At 35.6% G+C, this 16,593-nt stretch overlaps 4 protein-coding genes and 1 long non-coding RNA gene across 7 annotated transcripts; 2 read left to right on the plus strand and 3 right to left on the minus strand.

Annotated features, from left to right (window-relative positions):
- Positions 1 to 142: 142 nt before the first annotated feature.
- AT4G26880 (Stigma-specific Stig1 family protein) lies at positions 143 to 914 on the minus strand. Its single transcript, NM_118822.2, has one exon. It carries the CDS (start codon positions 822 to 824, stop codon positions 366 to 368), a length of 459 nt encoding a protein of 152 aa, NP_194418.1. The 5' UTR covers positions 825 to 914; the 3' UTR covers positions 143 to 365.
- Positions 915 to 918: 4 nt separating this feature from the next.
- AT4G07715 lies at positions 919 to 1,276 on the minus strand. The gene has a single exon (NR_142153.1). It is a non-coding gene; the product is annotated as an other RNA (long non-coding RNA).
- A 2,661-nt stretch (positions 1,277 to 3,937) lies between these two features.
- On the plus strand, positions 3,938 to 5,507 carry MAPKKK16 (mitogen-activated protein kinase kinase kinase 16; the record flags this gene model as incomplete). Its single annotated transcript, NM_118823.4, has 1 exon — positions 3,938 to 5,507. The coding sequence occupies exon 1, from the start codon at positions 4,173 to 4,175 to the stop codon at positions 5,505 to 5,507; it is 1,335 nt and encodes a 444-aa protein (NP_194419.2). The 5' UTR covers positions 3,938 to 4,172.
- A 2,025-nt stretch (positions 5,508 to 7,532) lies between these two features.
- Positions 7,533 to 11,968, plus strand: AT-HF (HIS HF). The gene is made up of 19 exons (NM_118824.4): positions 7,533 to 7,801; positions 7,894 to 7,976; positions 8,070 to 8,164; positions 8,257 to 8,360; positions 8,474 to 8,643; positions 8,751 to 8,865; positions 8,966 to 9,021; positions 9,107 to 9,145; positions 9,259 to 9,357; positions 9,538 to 9,600; positions 9,708 to 9,770; positions 9,863 to 9,945; positions 10,076 to 10,184; positions 10,285 to 10,338; positions 10,559 to 10,646; positions 10,986 to 11,023; positions 11,099 to 11,204; positions 11,407 to 11,573; positions 11,650 to 11,968. The coding sequence occupies exons 1-19, from the start codon at positions 7,615 to 7,617 to the stop codon at positions 11,707 to 11,709; spliced, it is 1,779 nt and encodes a 592-aa protein (NP_194420.1). The 5' UTR covers positions 7,533 to 7,614; the 3' UTR covers positions 11,710 to 11,968.
- AT4G26910 (Dihydrolipoamide succinyltransferase) lies at positions 11,912 to 15,506 on the minus strand. 3 transcript variants are annotated; one of them, NM_179121.3, is made up of 14 exons: positions 15,233 to 15,506; positions 14,937 to 15,003; positions 14,777 to 14,851; positions 14,596 to 14,650; positions 14,422 to 14,502; positions 14,111 to 14,185; positions 13,972 to 14,027; positions 13,837 to 13,881; positions 13,453 to 13,719; positions 13,216 to 13,310; positions 12,998 to 13,088; positions 12,795 to 12,905; positions 12,497 to 12,691; positions 11,912 to 12,419 (listed from the first exon to the last, which is right to left on the minus strand). In NM_179121.3, exons 2-14 carry the CDS (start codon positions 14,988 to 14,990, stop codon positions 12,228 to 12,230), a joined length of 1,392 nt encoding a protein of 463 aa, NP_849452.1. In that variant the 5' UTR covers positions 14,991 to 15,003; positions 15,233 to 15,506; the 3' UTR covers positions 11,912 to 12,227. The 3 variants fall into 3 exon arrangements, with proteins under 3 accessions (NP_849452.1, NP_567761.1, NP_849453.1); NM_118825.3 differs by having other exon boundaries at positions 14,422 to 14,505; positions 15,233 to 15,323; NM_179122.1 differs by lacking the exons at positions 14,596 to 14,650; positions 14,777 to 14,851; positions 14,937 to 15,003; positions 15,233 to 15,506 and having other exon boundaries at positions 14,422 to 14,543.
- Positions 15,507 to 16,593: the final 1,087 nt, after the last annotated feature.

Genomic DNA, 16,593 nt, shown 5'->3' on the forward strand with positions numbered 1-16,593 from the left:
GCAATTATTTATCTTCATTTTATCCAATTTCCCATTAAAAGGCTGAGAGGACATATATATAGTCATCAATTCATGAGATTATTGGAATCTTTATTTTGCATAAACAATATCAAAATTGTTTTATTCTTTTATATATACCCTTTCAAAATGTTATGGGATTTAAAATTACACCCACACCCACCACTTATTAATTGGACATAACATCATCCAATGTGAATAATTGTTTAACCTGTATATATATGTATTAGAGTCTTTTTCTTCTCTTTTTTTTTTTTGTTAAAAGAGTGATAGACTTTTAATTAGCTTTAGTTTAATTTGTTGTGTAATATATATACACCCCTCTCTTGTGATGATGGATCGATTATTCACGCATAGTTACATAGACCGTAGACGCAGAACTCGCCCAGCTCACACGGATGGTTACACTGTCCACAATGGCGTTTATCGTAAGCTACGTAAACACATTGGCCGCGACAACACGTCTGTGAGAACTTGCATTTGTTCTTACACGCGCCACAGTTATTGTCGTCACTGGACACGTCTATGCACTTATTGTTGCAGCATGTCATCGTCGAGTTGCTTCCTCCCCCTCCGTAGGGGGTACATATCTCAGGGTTCCTGTTGCAATGGTCTGCAGCGTTAGGGTTTCGCTCGCCTACTTCCTTTTGAGCCAATAACCGGTTCGGCCTTATAGTCGGCGTACTCGGTGCATCAAAGCTTGTGTACTCTCTAATGGTGGTTGTATTGTTGGTTATGGTTGTGATGACTGCGATTGTGATTGCGGTTGTTATTGCAATGGACACGAGTAGCTTCACGAAGGCCATTTTCTTTTTGAGCTTTAGGGTTCGAGAGAGAGAGAGAGATTGTTCTTCTTCCTTTTTTTCTCTTTAGAAATACTTAAAGATAGAAAGGATTGTGATTGGTGAGGAAGTAGGTGAGGGTGGACTTAGTGTTTATAGTTGTCCTCGAGTAGAGTTGACGCAGGAAATGCGATGAAAAAAGTGATTAGATTATCTTTTCCGTTTGGCTTTTTTTAATTATTTCTGACTATAATAAGTTTTCTTGACGATAGAAATTTGAAGTAGAAAGGAAACAATAGGAATAGAGCTATATGCATGTACGTTGCTATATATGTTGCGTGCATTACGCCTTTCAAAATAAAGATACATACACTAACAAATATAAACGCAAACGAACCGCAAGAGATGATTTACATAGACATGAATGAATCCATAGCCCCATGGGACGACCTGAGGCAATTCAGGCGAGTTGAACGGAGAAGCAAAGGCGTCGATCCATTTCTTTAATCGATCTCTTTATTTTTCTTAAATTTGATTATATTGTTTGCGAGAACCAAGAAACATTGATCTCTATTTCTAATATAGGCAAAATTATTCGACAAGCCAGCTTTAACTTGTGTATTAAAAAAGCTCGTTCCTCCGTGTAAACTTAATTAGCCAGCAATGTACATGAAATACGAAATTCATTACGTAAGTTCGAATATATAGAAGAAAAGAACATGCATGTATTAGTACGTTGACGATTGTAGAAGATTCAGAGAGATGAAGTTAACATACGCGATTCTTGACACGAAATGGTTGTTAGCTTTTCACTCAATTTCATCGTTGACGATTTTGTATGGGCTATGGCCACTCGTTTCCAATAGGTCGTGTGTGCGTTAATTAAGTATTTTAAATAAATAAATAAATACAAATATATATATATATATAACATTATAAATACTATATCATTTCTATTAACGTCAAAAATACACAACTTTACGTCATTAAGTCAACATCATTTCTATTGGCTGTATTATGACCTCTACAAATTATTACCGTACGTATACTGACTTTTCTATTTTGTGCATGTTAATACTCAAACCACGAGTATAGTCTTTCGTAGTCGGATACGAAGCATGTATAAACATTCTTTAATATATTTAAACAAAAGAAAAAGAAAAGTTTTGTTGATCACATACCTCTCATTTTTGTTTTTTCCGTCAATCACATACCTCTCATTAGGAGGGTGTTTTAAAATTTTCAAATCTGAAGCTTCCATTATTCAAAGTCTAGCATGTGAAGTGAACCCTACTAAATTATAAAGACTGGTTTAAAGGCCCATATTGATACCCAACATTGAAATTGTGTTTCCCCCCACCCTATACTTTTGCAAAATCAATATTACTAAAACTATTTTTACAATAGCCCATTTGATCTAAATTTATTAATTTAGTATTAAGCTTGATACAATCATACAATGATTAAACTTCCTACCGAACAAGAAATATAGTTTCAAGAGCTTATTATAGTTTATAATCATAGCTTAATAACTTAAAACAATTTATAAAAAAATGTATTTGAGCTGAAGTTCTCTTAAATATGCTTATGGTGATGCAACTAACCTTCGTTCTCCTATCTTTCTTTATTTCGCTTTATTTTAAATTACGCCGCAAAGTTTAGTGGTTAGTTCTTATGGCTGCAAGTCGTGAGTTATCATAATATTATATGTTCTTAGTTACCTTTGCTCAGTGATTTTAGATAACTATCTCATCAGTTCACCGTTTATATAATTTGGTTTTTAGTTTTTACACGCCAATATTTATCAATTTTGTTCGAAATCACATTGTTACTTGGAGAGATGATATAAGGAGCCAATTCAAGTTAGTTCATTTTGTGTATTCTACGCCTGAAATTCAGTAATAGGAATCATCTTCATAACTTAATTGGTATCTCACTAATAAACCTGTCGCCAAAGATAGTAAAGTACATTTGACCAGAAAAAAGTAGCAAAAATTATAAACCAATCAAATTCTGCATCATAACTCATAATTAAGGCCTTTCATTTTGAAAAGAAGTCACATGAATAACTGACCCTAACATAAATACCAACATAAATAGTAAGTAGGCTATATATACGCGTAATTAAGTGTAGAAATAGAAAACTAGGAATGAACATAAACACTAGTTTTCATGTGACTTCTTTCTTATGTTCTTTCATAGTTTTCCATTTCTACACTTAATCTTGCGGTTAAATGAATACACACACACTCACTCAATCTTAGACACGCATTTTGTCCAAATCACATGCATGAATCCGCGTTTTCCATCCAACTATTAAATTCCATTTTAAAACTCTCATTCCATAACCGAAGAAAGAAAAGAAAAAGTAAACTCTGAAATCCAACTGTATCCTCGGAGCAAAAGCAATGACGAATAAATATTCCCAGCTTGCATTCTAATTAAAGACATTATCACTTGCATTCACATTTGTGATTCCACCTCTCATTTTTTACTTTTTTTACTTTACAGCCTCATAAACAAATAATTAAAATTTAAACTTTGATCAGTTACTTAAATCATTGTTTATATAAGTCGAGTGACGTTAAAATGGTCTGAAACTTGATTTGATCCACGCGCCTCCGTCCACTCTGGCTTCATGCCGTCAAAGCTGTCTTTACCAATTTCTCTTTCGCCACGTGGCTTCTTTCACGCACTTTTATATTGTTGCCACACAAAAATGCTTACCAGACTTGATCTGTGCGTTGCCAAATATGTACGTATCTGTGTGGTTAGTCTGTCCAATGCAATTAAATTTAAAACAAACTTCTCAATTTAAGTATTACACAATAAGTTAATGCAGATGACTTAACATGCGGCTGTTGCCAACAATGACAAGTTTGCACTCACTAGATGACATTTCAGTTTGCACTTCAAAATAACTAGTAAAACCATATACTTAAACTTCCATTTGTACTAATTTAATAATAAGTATGGTAGTCCTTGGTATGAATCATGCTAATTATATTTCCAAAACTCAAACGACAAGTGACGCTTGTCATAATATTCAACATAGATTAAACTGCTGTAAACAGTAAACAAATAGTAAAATAATTTATCTAAAAATAGATAAAGTGAAAGATAAGCTAAAAGTATAATTGGAGGAGAAGAAATCAACAACTTAAGAATAAAGAATGTCGTATCCGACTTCGAACCAAAGCCCCATGCCAAAGTCACATACACACACTTCTACATACCCTAAACACACACACTCGAATACATAAACTCTTTTCTATATATAAACTTCTTATAAGCCATTTGCTTAAACAACTCTCAAGTAAAAAAAAAAAATCAACAATCTCTAAACTCTTCTCTGTTTTCTGATCTGTTCCAATGGAGATTAATTGGACAAGAGGACCAATCATCGGTCGAGGCTCTACCGCCACTGTCTCTATAGCAATCTCAAGCTCCGGTGAGCTCTTCGCCGTCAAATCTGCCGACTTATCTTCTTCGTCCTTGTTGCAGAAAGAGCAATCAATCTTGTCTACATTGAGCTCTCCTCACATGGTCAAATACATAGGCACTGGTTTAACGCGCGAGAGCAACGGATTGGTGTACAATATACTGATGGAATACGTTTCTGGTGGAAATCTTCACGATTTAATCAAAAATTCCGGCGGTAAGTTGCCGGAGCCGGAGATAAGATCATACACTCGTCAGATTCTTAACGGTTTGGTGTATCTTCACGAGAGAGGGATTGTTCACTGCGACTTGAAGAGCCATAACGTTCTGGTTGAGGAAAATGGCGTTTTGAAAATCGCCGACATGGGTTGTGCTAAATCGGTTGACAAGTCGGAATTTTCCGGTACACCGGCGTTTATGGCCCCAGAAGTTGCTCGTGGTGAAGAACAGAGGTTTCCGGCTGATGTGTGGGCTTTGGGATGTACGATGATCGAGATGATGACTGGATCAAGCCCTTGGCCGGAGTTAAACGACGTCGTTGCTGCAATGTATAAGATTGGATTTTCAGGCGAGTCGCCGGCGATTCCCGCGTGGATATCGGATAAAGCTAAAGACTTTCTGAAGAATTGTTTAAAGGAAGATCAAAAACAGAGATGGACTGTGGAAGAATTACTTAAACATCCATTTCTTGATGACGACGAAGAATCTCAGACAAGTGATTGTTTGAAGAACAAGACTTCTTCTCCAAGCACTGTGTTGGATCAACGATTTTGGGATTCATGCGAAAGCTCCAAAAGTCACTTAGTTTCGATTGATCATGAAGACCCTTTTGCTGAATACTCGGAATCTTTGGATTCACCGGCTGATCGGATCGAGAAACTCGCCGGAGATGAGTTTTCAAGCTTACTTGATTGGGATACGGAAGACGATGGCGGATGGATTCAAGTGAGAGGCGAGAAACATAAAGAAACCGAGAAACGCGACGGCGACGAAGACGTGATTTGCGTTGAAGCAACGTCATCGTCGCAAACGATTGAAGAAGTTGAAGATTGGATTTCGAATCAAGACAGCTTGTTCTCGGAATATTCCTCTGACGACATCATTAATAATTTCTACTCTAATGTTGCTATTCAAGGAAATTTAATTGCATTTCATTATTGTACTGATGAAGATGAAAATGTATCCATAAAGAATATGTTTCGTACTAATAACAAACATTTGTTTTTCAAATTGCAAGCTCATGTTAAATTCACTAACCAAGTCTGATGAAACAATGTCCATGTGTTCAAACTTCAAAATAAAAGAATCTATGTACATTAGTACATTACCTAAATATTTCCAATGCAACATATGCGTTAGGTTATGTGCTAACGATCACTATTGTATGGACTCTAGAAGACAATTCAAATTGCATATTTCAAAGTTGGAAACACAAGTCTTTGTGTTCTTGTTAGAGGTTACGTCAATCTATAAGATAAGATTGACTATAGACGAAGTCAAAACTGTACTTTGTCCAAGATTTATTTACACACGAAGTCATGTCAATACAATTTTGTGTGTGTTTACCTAAACCGCATAAGACCCCGTTATGTTAACGCAGACGACTCTCTGGGAGTACATAATCATAGTCGTAAATTAATTACTAAGCACCAAAATACATATTTGAACAAGTAAATAAAATGATATCTAATAACTTTAGTCAACTTTCACCGTCTGAAATCTAAAAACACACATACACCGACACTGATAATTTCGTCGGTCTTGAGAGTTGATAGTTCTACTCTATAGACATGATTATTGGAGCAGAACATTCCTACTTTGACACCGATACCTAACAAAACAAATTAGTTTATATCAATACCGTACAATTTATTAGGTACCGTTTGTAGAAATTTGTTGAAACATTAATTATATTTTTCTTCCCGTACTTATCCAAATACAACAATTTAAGAATACCACTTAATAGAATGATATCCTTTGGTCGACAATAGCTCTAAATCACTTTCACTTAGTATAAATGTATTATGTATAGTACAATTTTTTTTGATTATTTTATATTTAAGTATTTGTCTTCTTTTAAATCATTAAAACATTGATATGAACTGTTGTAAGCTAATACTATTACAAAATAAAATAAAACCATTGTTTCTTACCATCATTCTCATTGCCACTATCTTTAATATTTCATAAAAGCATAACATATAATAAAGTTTACCTACAAAATGAAAACTGATCACAGGTAGAAATAAGTTCGTTGTGACTTAAAAGTTGATGCTGATGATTGATGAGTCAGTGATGACGTCCTGGTGACATTCATCAAACGCATAACATACCAAAGTTACTTGTCATCTCTTTTTGTCTATCTTTTAGTTTTAGTATGGGTTTGTGAATTGGTGATAGTAGTAAGTGGTGAATGCCCAAATTTGACCACTTCATCGCATAATAAACTTATATAAAACAATCTGATAAAAATATTCACAATTACTGCAATCAAATTCTATGATGAAAATGGTTATTAAGTTTACCTGCAGAAACACATGCTATGATGTTCTCCAATTCAAAATAAATCAATTCAACCGATCCAAAAACCTACATAAATGTTTTGAATTTATGTATGATGTAAATGTAATAGTGTCTTGTTAAAACTAGAGCATGTTACTAAATCATTATATAGAAATGAGTCAGATAGAAGAAGTATTAAAAAGAGTTGACTTGAGAAAAAGGATGGGAACTTGGGAAGAGTTATTGTTGGCAAACACACTCAATAATAGCAAATATCATATAAACCTTTTATTTTTGTCCTTTTCTGTTTTGCTCATCTTTCATGCCTTGCATTAGATGGCTGGAGTTGGTGTATTACATATAAACCGTAAGCCCTTATATCCATTCTCCAATATTTAATTTCATCTCAAATTCAAACTGGTACTGAAAATTTATTATTTCTGTTGTTATTTCTCTAAGAGACTTATCTATATATATATCTCCTATGCATGATATACTATATAGAACTTTCAATATTTTTTTTTTTTTGATCAAAGATTATTTTCTTTTCTTTAACTTGTGTTTTATTAATCACTTTCTATCCGTTGTAAATCATATATATTAAGAGCATGAGTCTAAAATACTCACTTTTGGTGACTAGTAACTTTGCTGTACCTTCATTTTTTTTAAAAAGAGCTACAAGACTCTGTAAGAGTGAAACGAAGCCCAATCCCATTATCTGTTATGAAAAGTTCATAAAAGCCCAATTAATATACAAATTCACTACACGAGGAGAAACGACGTCGTTAGTGGAGTGGTAAGTGTTGACAAAGTGACGAGTGACGACGACCTTTTGAATTAACAATCGAAGCAGTGACTGAGTTTGATATCAATGGAGGCTACGGCGGCGCCATTCTCTTCAATTGTCTCTTCCAGACAAAACTTCTCTTCATCTTCTTCGATTCGCGCTTCTTCTCCGGCTTCTTTATTCCTCTCCCAGAAGAGTATTGGCAATGTTAATCGCAAATTCAAATCTCCCAGAAGCCTCTCCGTCCGCGCATCTTCTACCTCAGATTCTGGTACTTTCTATTGTTTTTCTGTTGCCCTGTTGTACTATATTTGATTAGTCTTATTTATTGCTGAATCTTTCTTCTGTCTCTTTGGTGAGTAGTTGTGACTTTGCTTGACTACGGAGCTGGAAATGTTCGGAGCATCCGCAATGCTCTTCGTCATCTCGGCTTCAGCATCAAAGACGTATGTTTTCGAATCTAAGTTTATTCCTTGTATATGTACTGATCTCTTATTGGCAAAATGAAATTGATTACATTTGGGAACTTGAAATGTTAGGTTCAAACGCCGGGAGACATTCTGAATGCTGATCGACTCATATTTCCAGGCGTTGGTGCTTTTGCACCCGCCATGGATGTACTTAACAGAACTGGGTACTTACTAATCACCTCTGCTGATTTTCTCATTTAGAATAATGTCTTACTTAGTTCTTAATATACGATTTTTGGTTCTTTGATTGTTGCAGGATGGCTGAAGCTTTGTGCAAATATATTGAGAATGACCGTCCATTTCTAGGCATATGTCTTGGTCTACAACTACTTTTCGATTCTAGTGAAGAGAATGGACCAGGTTTAGCTCCGTTGCTCCACTTTATATTATGTCTTCTAGAATTTTTCCCTCGATACATTCAACTACATTATGATATCATGTATTTTTGTACTTAACAACTGTATATGTGACAGTCAAAGGTCTTGGTGTGATACCGGGAATAGTTGGACGCTTTGATGCTTCAGCTGGTATAAGAGTACCCCACATTGGCTGGAATGCTTTGCAAGTTGGGAAGGATTCTGAAATTTTGGATGATGTTGGAAACCGTCATGTCTATTTTGTTCATTCGTACAGGGCCATTCCAGTATGGATCTAAATAATCTCTTCTTTCTTTCTGTCATTTTCGTATCTCTACCATATTGTATTCTCTTCTACATGCATGTGATAATTATAGTTTCATAATTTCTATAGTCAGATGAAAATAAGGACTGGATTTCGTCTACCTGTAATTATGGTGAATCATTTATATCTTCCATAAGAAGGGGAAATGTGCATGCAGTTCAATTCCATCCTGAAAAGAGCGGGGGTATGATAGTCTAGTCATTTTCTGGTGACATCTTTTTTCTCTTATTCAGAGTCTGTTTTCATATTTGGTATCGTACTAATTCTGAATATGGAACATTCAGAGGTGGGGCTTTCTGTTTTAAGAAGGTTCTTGCATCCAAAATTACCTGCAACACAGGTAGATTTCACTCTAGCCATACATGTACAATGTAATTCCTGATTTTTTTGGTGTCTAATGGAAACCACAATTCACTTGAAGACAGAAGCCAATGGAAGGAAAGGCCTCAAAACTTGCAAAGAGGGTAAGAAGTTTGTCCTGTTATTATTGAAAGTCTGCCTCCTTTGCAACATTGCTATCTTTGCTCTTAACTATTCTGGTAGGCAGTTTTTCTAATGATATTTTGTTTTCCTTTAGGTGATTGCTTGTCTTGATGTGAGGACGAATGATAAAGGAGATCTCGTAGTTACTAAAGGGGATCAGTATGATGTGAGAGAGCAATCTAATGAAAACGAGGTTTGTTGAAAATTGTTGCTTCAATGTCATATCCTGCGATGTGTTCTTTGTGAAAAATGAAACATTCTTGATATTTGGATGTTTTTGTGATACGTCCTTATCTTACCTTTAAGCTGTTGGGTTTAGCTAATTATTAACGTCTGTAACAATGCTCTGAATTCATTCCTTTTTCTTGCACAGGTTCGAAACCTTGGCAAACCTGTTGATTTGGCTGGGCAGTATTACAAAGATGGTGCAGATGAGGTATACTTTTACTGTATATGATCTCCTTGCAATATTATGTGAATGGCTCCAAGACACCTTTTTTAGATTTGGTTTGGCGCTTTACCGTGCTGTTTGTGGGTTTTCAGATTAGCTTTTTAAACATAACTGGATTCCGCGATTTTCCTCTAGGGGATTTGCCGATGATTCAGGTACCTAGATTTTTCATTCTCAGTAGAATATAAGTATTACTTCCACACCTTCCCTGTAATTTCCGATTTAGATCTCTTTTCATACTTTATAGGTGTTGAGGCAGACATCAAAGAATGTCTTTGTACCACTAACTGTTGGAGGTGGTATTAGAGACTTTACAGATGCTAGTGGCAGGTACATGTTAATCTTTTCAGCCTGTTTCTGTGAACATGTCTGTGCAGGCATTATGTTCTTTTATATTTCAGCAAGGACTTTGCAATTTTTATTCCCTACAACAATTTAACATCAAGTTAATTTGGCTCAGGTACTATTCTAGCTTGGAAGTTGCTGCTGAGTATTTCAGATCCGGTGCTGATAAGATCTCCATAGGAAGTGACGCTGTTTCTGCTGCAGAGGAGTTCATAAAATCAGGGGTAAGTTTGTAGTTGCCCGTCTAATTTATCCGAGTTGTTTTTCATGCTAGTATCTAAAAACGGAAGGATCATTTTATCCCCATTTTCCGCGTTTTTGTAGGTGAAGACAGGAAAGAGTAGTTTAGAACAGATATCCAGAGTTTATGGAAATCAGGTAATTGCTTACAGATCAGAACAATTGGCTTTCTTTTTTCTTGCTTGCAGAAAATAAAGGGATACTAGTTGCTTTACATTAGGATATTAATATCTTAGTTTTACAGATGGAGTAAACAGTGAATTGACTGTGTTTAGATAGCTGTTTCTCATGTTCTCTAGTTTATGTAAGAAATAGGAAACAGCTTTGCACTTATTTGATAGATTTTTTCGCTCCACAGGCAGTGGTTGTAAGTATTGATCCTCGTAGAGTTTATGTGAACCATCCGGATGATGTGCCATACAAAGTCATCAGAGTAACTAATCCAGGTATGCTGGTATTCTCACCTCTCTTATATTTGCTTTCTCATTTGTTCAAAGGAAAATTATGTAGGCTGGCTATATATCATGCATTAAATGGATTAATTTGAGCTTTCTAATACATTAAAATTACAAGGCAAATGTTATTAACTTATTATTGCTATGTTAACTCAGAACTCTATTTTCCTAACGGACATTATATAATTCATCTTGCGTCAATCTTAGTTTAGCTTTCGTTGAAAAGCCTTGAGCTGCTTGAACTACACAAGCAGCACAGTCACATTGTATAGAGTTTCTCCATAAATTTGCATACATGTAATAACCGGGATGAAATCTTGCTGGTGTTAGGCCCAAATGGAGAAGAATATGCCTGGTATCAGTGCACGGTAAAATTTCGGCCACCCTTTTCATTTTAAGATCGATTTGTATCATTTCTTAACTATTGGTTTCTCAACTAAAAGGTCAGTGGAGGACGAGAAGGTCGACCTATTGGAGCATTTGAGCTTGCGAAAGCGGTTGAAGAATTAGGTGCCGGTGAAATACTATTGAACTGCATAGACTGTGATGGTACACTCAAAACTTCAATCTTTGAATTAGTTTCATGTCTGAAAATTTGGACCACCTTTACACACGATGAGAACTAAATATGATCCACGAAAAACAAAAAAGCACACAACCACCTTTTAAACTACACTGCTGCTGGAGTTAAAGATCAATGTATTATAAGTTTTTATCTCCTTATGATGCCTTCCTTCTCTGCGAGTTTCAGGTCAAGGGAAAGGATTCGACATAGACTTAGTAAAGCTCATCTCAGATTCAGTAGGCATACCGGTGATCGCAAGCAGTGGAGCAGGTACTCCCGACCACTTTTCCGAGGTGTTTGAGAAGACAAACGCATCTGCCGCGCTTGCTGCCGGCATTTTCCACCGGAAAGAGGTAACCGTTTTTACTCTTGTTAAAACCTTTTGCGTTTATACCTGGTAACACTATTATTCTACTATTTTGTATAAAGGTACCAATCCAATCTGTGAAAGAGCACTTACAAGAGGAGCGCATAGAAGTCAGGATCTGAGAATTTTCTGGTCTGCGTGTTACCATAATTCATGACACATTCAACAAGATAGAATCTTTACCTTCAATAAATTAAATTAAGTCGGAACCATCGGAGCTCCAATAGGTCTGAGTGAATCCTCTTATAGTTGATTTCCTTTTGTTGACAGTAAGACTGATACAATTTATGGATTTCCCTTGAAAGTAAGAAAGCAACGTATGTTCACTTTCTCAGCTTTTCTATTTAATACAAAGAAAGCATGTAACTTCTCTCTCGTCTAGATCTTATTAGGAAATCATTCAATCCGAAAAACCTCAAAAGGGTATCTTATTCAGTCAAAATTGAACATATCTGTATCAAACTGTGTAAAAAGTAAGAACGTAGACACTGAGGCCTATTCTTCCAATCCCGCAATACTCGGGAAACTGTAAAGAAACTTGAAAGATAAGAATTGTTGTTACCCCCAAACGTTTTAAAGACACTGCAGGTCTATAACTGGCAAAAGCCAGACACTTTGTGACTCCTCGAAACCAAATCTTTTATATGTCAAGAAGAAGCCTTTGTGGATCCTCCACAACATCCTTGACACGGCGCAGGAAGTACACAGCCTCTCTACCATCAATCAGCCTGTGATCATACGTAAGTGCGACATACATCATTGGTCTAGGCACTACGCTTCCTCCTACTACCATTGGACGTGACACAATCGAGTGCATGCCGAGTATGGCAGACTGCAAAACCACAGGTTACTGTTAACAAAAAACGTGGTTCTGACTGGGACCCGGTGAGATGGGAAATAAATTTAAACCTGAGGAGGATTAATGATCGGAGTGCTTATGAGACTTCCATAGACACCGCCATTTGAAACGGTGAATGATCCGCCAGCCATCTCATCTATGGATATGGTTCCTTCATTTGCCTTCTTGGCAAGTGAGTTTATCGTCTTCTCTATCTCGGCAAAGTTCATTTTATCAGCACCTCTTATGACTGGTACTACAAGTCCCTGGATAAGAGACCACAAGAAAAAAAATTCAGCCTCACATACATGATCGCAATAAGAATGAAATTTAGCACAAACCAATGATAGCTAAAGAATGTGAACTAACCTTAGAGGTACCAACAGCGATACTGATATCCACATAGTCTCTGTATATGATATCATCCCCGTCAATAACTGCATTTACAACTGGTTGATGCTGAAGGGCGCTAACAGCAGCCTGAGACAGATAACGAAGAATAGGGTATTATTTTTGCTATCATTTAACTCTGGCATTGTATTATTAATATCGAAAAATAAGTAAGTGTATACTTTAATAAATCCAGACATAAGCCCCAACTTCACTCCATGCTTTTCATAAAATGCATCCTTGTATTGGGATCGGAGCTTCATCAAATTTGTCCTACACGCAGAAAAGAGCTCCATAATTAGCAAATAAAATCAAACTGACTAGTATAATTCAGTGCACCAAAAGGACTCGCATAACTGATATAGACATATCAACTTGACGGGTTTAAGCTGTTACTCACATATCAACTTCATTGAAAGTTGTCAGCAACGCGAAAGTATTTTGAGAGTCTTTCAATCTTGTTGCAACTCGTTTCCGAAGTCTTGTCATCGGAACCTGCAGTGTTGTTAGATGTCATATCACTGATTATGTGACTGTAAAGCTTTTTATTAGGTAACAAACTAACTTTATTTAACCTCTGATCAGTCATTTAAAAATTTTCAGACGGAAGCCAGGAAAAATGATAGATTTTGCATACCCGTCTTTCTCTTTCCTTAGGAGGAAGCTGCGGTTCTTTAGCAGACTGTTTGGGTGGAGGTGGTGAGGATGGTGCTTTGGGTTTCTCTGCTACAGGAGCACTTTCCACTCTGGGCTTCTGCTTATCTTCAGCAGGAGGAGAAGGTTTGGTATCAGTTGTCTCTGGTATCTTCTGAGAGGGGGTAACCTGAGATGCAGTATCCTCAGACTTTGATATAATAGCGACCTTGGTTCCTGGTTCTACAGTATCTCCTTCGTTGACTAGAAACTGCATTAGAAGACAAAATCAAACAGGTCTAGTCAGTGAAGACTAACTATAGAGAGACACCAGAAAGAGAACAACAATAACGACTGAATAAACAACACAAAGAGCAAACATATTTACCTCTTGGATTACACCACTTGCTGGGCTAGCAATATCTATTGTCACCTAATCCACAAATATGAATCAAATAATAGATTTTAAAATTTAACACAGATGTCTTTAGAAAAATGACAAAGAAAAAATAAATATTGATACCTTATCAGTTTCAATTTGTGCAATAGCCTCATCAGCCTGGACTCTCTCACCAGGTTCTGAAATGTGCCAGCAAATTAACTTTTAGATATATATTCAGACATCAGAAAGAACCGGAAAAGATAATGCAAAAGAGACATACTCTTCAGAAAGGTGGCCAAGGTGCCATCAGTAATTGATTCCCCCATATGAGGCACAACTGCTTCCACGGTATCTCCTTCAGTAACAATAACAAGAAAGCGTGTGAGAAAACCCTACAAATCCAATCAAAGCTACAGTAGTAGCAGATTGCAAAACCATAATTAAGAGATACACGTTTCATAAGAATCTGCATCCGAATGGAATCAAAACTATGAGCTCCTGGATTTCTTCTAAGCAATCATAGGTTCCCAGATATGGCAAACCTAATACCACAACAAAAAGAGAGAAAGAGCTCAGGTTGAACATACATACCAGTTTCAGCTGAAAAAGGCCTGACCCATCTTTGCAGGGTTGAAGAAACTAAACTCGCCGACCTCGAGATGCCCGAGTTCCCTGCTAGTGGGATACAAACAAAATAAGAGCACAAAAATCTTAAGAAACTAAAACTAACCCAAAAGTCACATATAAATAAGTTGTAAGAAGTACCTGGCAAAGCAAGGTTATGAAAGCTATGAGCATGATTTCCACGATGCAGATATGCCTGTTCAGATTCTCAAATAAAACTTTATTAGATTGTTCATCGAAAATAAGCAGATACATAGAAATCTGATGATAAGATACATAACCATATACTACCAACTCGATTGGGAACAAAAACAAAACGTACCCCTGTTTCTGAACCTGATAGCAAGCTAGGGGAAGATGCAGCAACACGAGAAGACTGCAGTGATTTTGCGAATAACTGATAAAAATATATAGAGATAAAGTTGTCACATTTCGATAGAGCCGATCAAGTTGTACCAAATGAGATAAAATCGAGCACTAACCGAAGGAGAAGAGCCATTACTGGCAGCTCTCCTTATAACAGCACGCATCATCATTGGTTCCGAATCTCTGTTTTTTTTGAAGAACACAGGTCGGAACAATTGATCAGCAAAATGATTAAAAATCAAAAAGGAAGGATTTTTTCATCCTCATCTATAGTTTGTCAGCTAAATTATATTTGAAGAACTTTCAAACCAAAGAACAAAACTCAGATTCATATGTTTTTTCCGATTCAGATATTTTCTCGCTACCGAAAACAAAAATGAATCAAGAAAGATCGAAAATAAAAAAATCAAACCTCAAGGCTGTGGAAACCCAGAAGGACTAATCAAAATGTTAGGGTTTGGAATTGGAGAATCGAGAAGATCGGTAAACGCATATGAGACTTTGGAGCAAGTCACCGGAATATGGCAAAGTTCATAAGACTTGTCTTCTGATTTACACGTGTCAAACTATAATTCGTTGTTTTTTATTTTATTTTTGGCACAATGTATAAACAGAAAGTTGTACAATTTTGACAAAAGAAAAAGATCTGGAATTTGAGTTGAATTGCTTTTCAATTCCATATTGTGGTTCCGGTTACTGTTAACCGGTGTGAATAATTGGTGTACGACCATTATGACCATTAAGTCACAAGATTAGTCGGGGTACGGTCTCAATTCACAATGCATGTCGATATTTAGAGGATATAAAGCCTAACATTCGGTGTTATCATGAAATCGAAATGAAGATCAGTCTACCATTATTGAAATCGTTTTAGAGATCTTAAGCAATTAAAAACCACTCCGATGTTGTAAACTTGTAGTTAGTACGATAAGACAAGCAATGTTAATCAACAATCAACGAAATATGCAACTTTTAAATGTATTTGTTTTCAATTTGTTTCCGTCATTTGTGTTTGCTTTTCTGAATGTATCTATTTTGTATTCATCACGACGATTAGTTAAAGATTGAAACAGTGAAGAACTGAAAGAATCTCCATTAATTGATGGTCCTGTACATGAATCTTTTACAGTTGGGAAAAAGTTGATAGTGAATTTCTTTACTATTTGAAAAACTATATGGATAAAGATGCTCTAAAGTTTTATAACAAAATGTTTACCAATAACCTTTTACTTGATAAATAATTATTTGAGTCATAATTTACTTTGAAGTTTTAAAATTACCTAAAAAAAGGATCTAAAATAAATAAGTTCCTAACTTTCTTTATTGTATATTTTATGCGTTGAATAAGACTCACAAACAAAAACTGTCAACACTATTTTCCAATTTTTATTCAATTACTTAATTTATTCATGTCTTCTGATCGCATTTATTTTATTATTTATGAAATTAATAAATTTTTAACTATCTTTTAGATACAATTTGTTTACCAAAATAATGAAGAAATGATCATAAGAATACTACCATAGAAACAAATATGCAACTTTGACATGAGAATTGTCACGCGTTTTATATTTTCTATAAAATTTTTATAGTTTTATCCAATTACTTGATTCATTTATGTTTTCTGGTCGCACTTATTCTATTATTTATGAAATTAACAAAGTTTGAAAAAAAATTAGATACAATTTATTTATACCAAAATAATGATGAAATGATCATAGTATTATCATAGAAACAAATACACAACTTTGACATAAGAATTGTCACGCGGTT

The sequence above is a fragment of the Arabidopsis thaliana genome, chromosome 4, assembly GCF_000001735.4.
Source record: "Arabidopsis thaliana chromosome 4, partial sequence".
NCBI lineage: Eukaryota > Viridiplantae > Streptophyta > Magnoliopsida > Brassicales > Brassicaceae > Arabidopsis > Arabidopsis thaliana.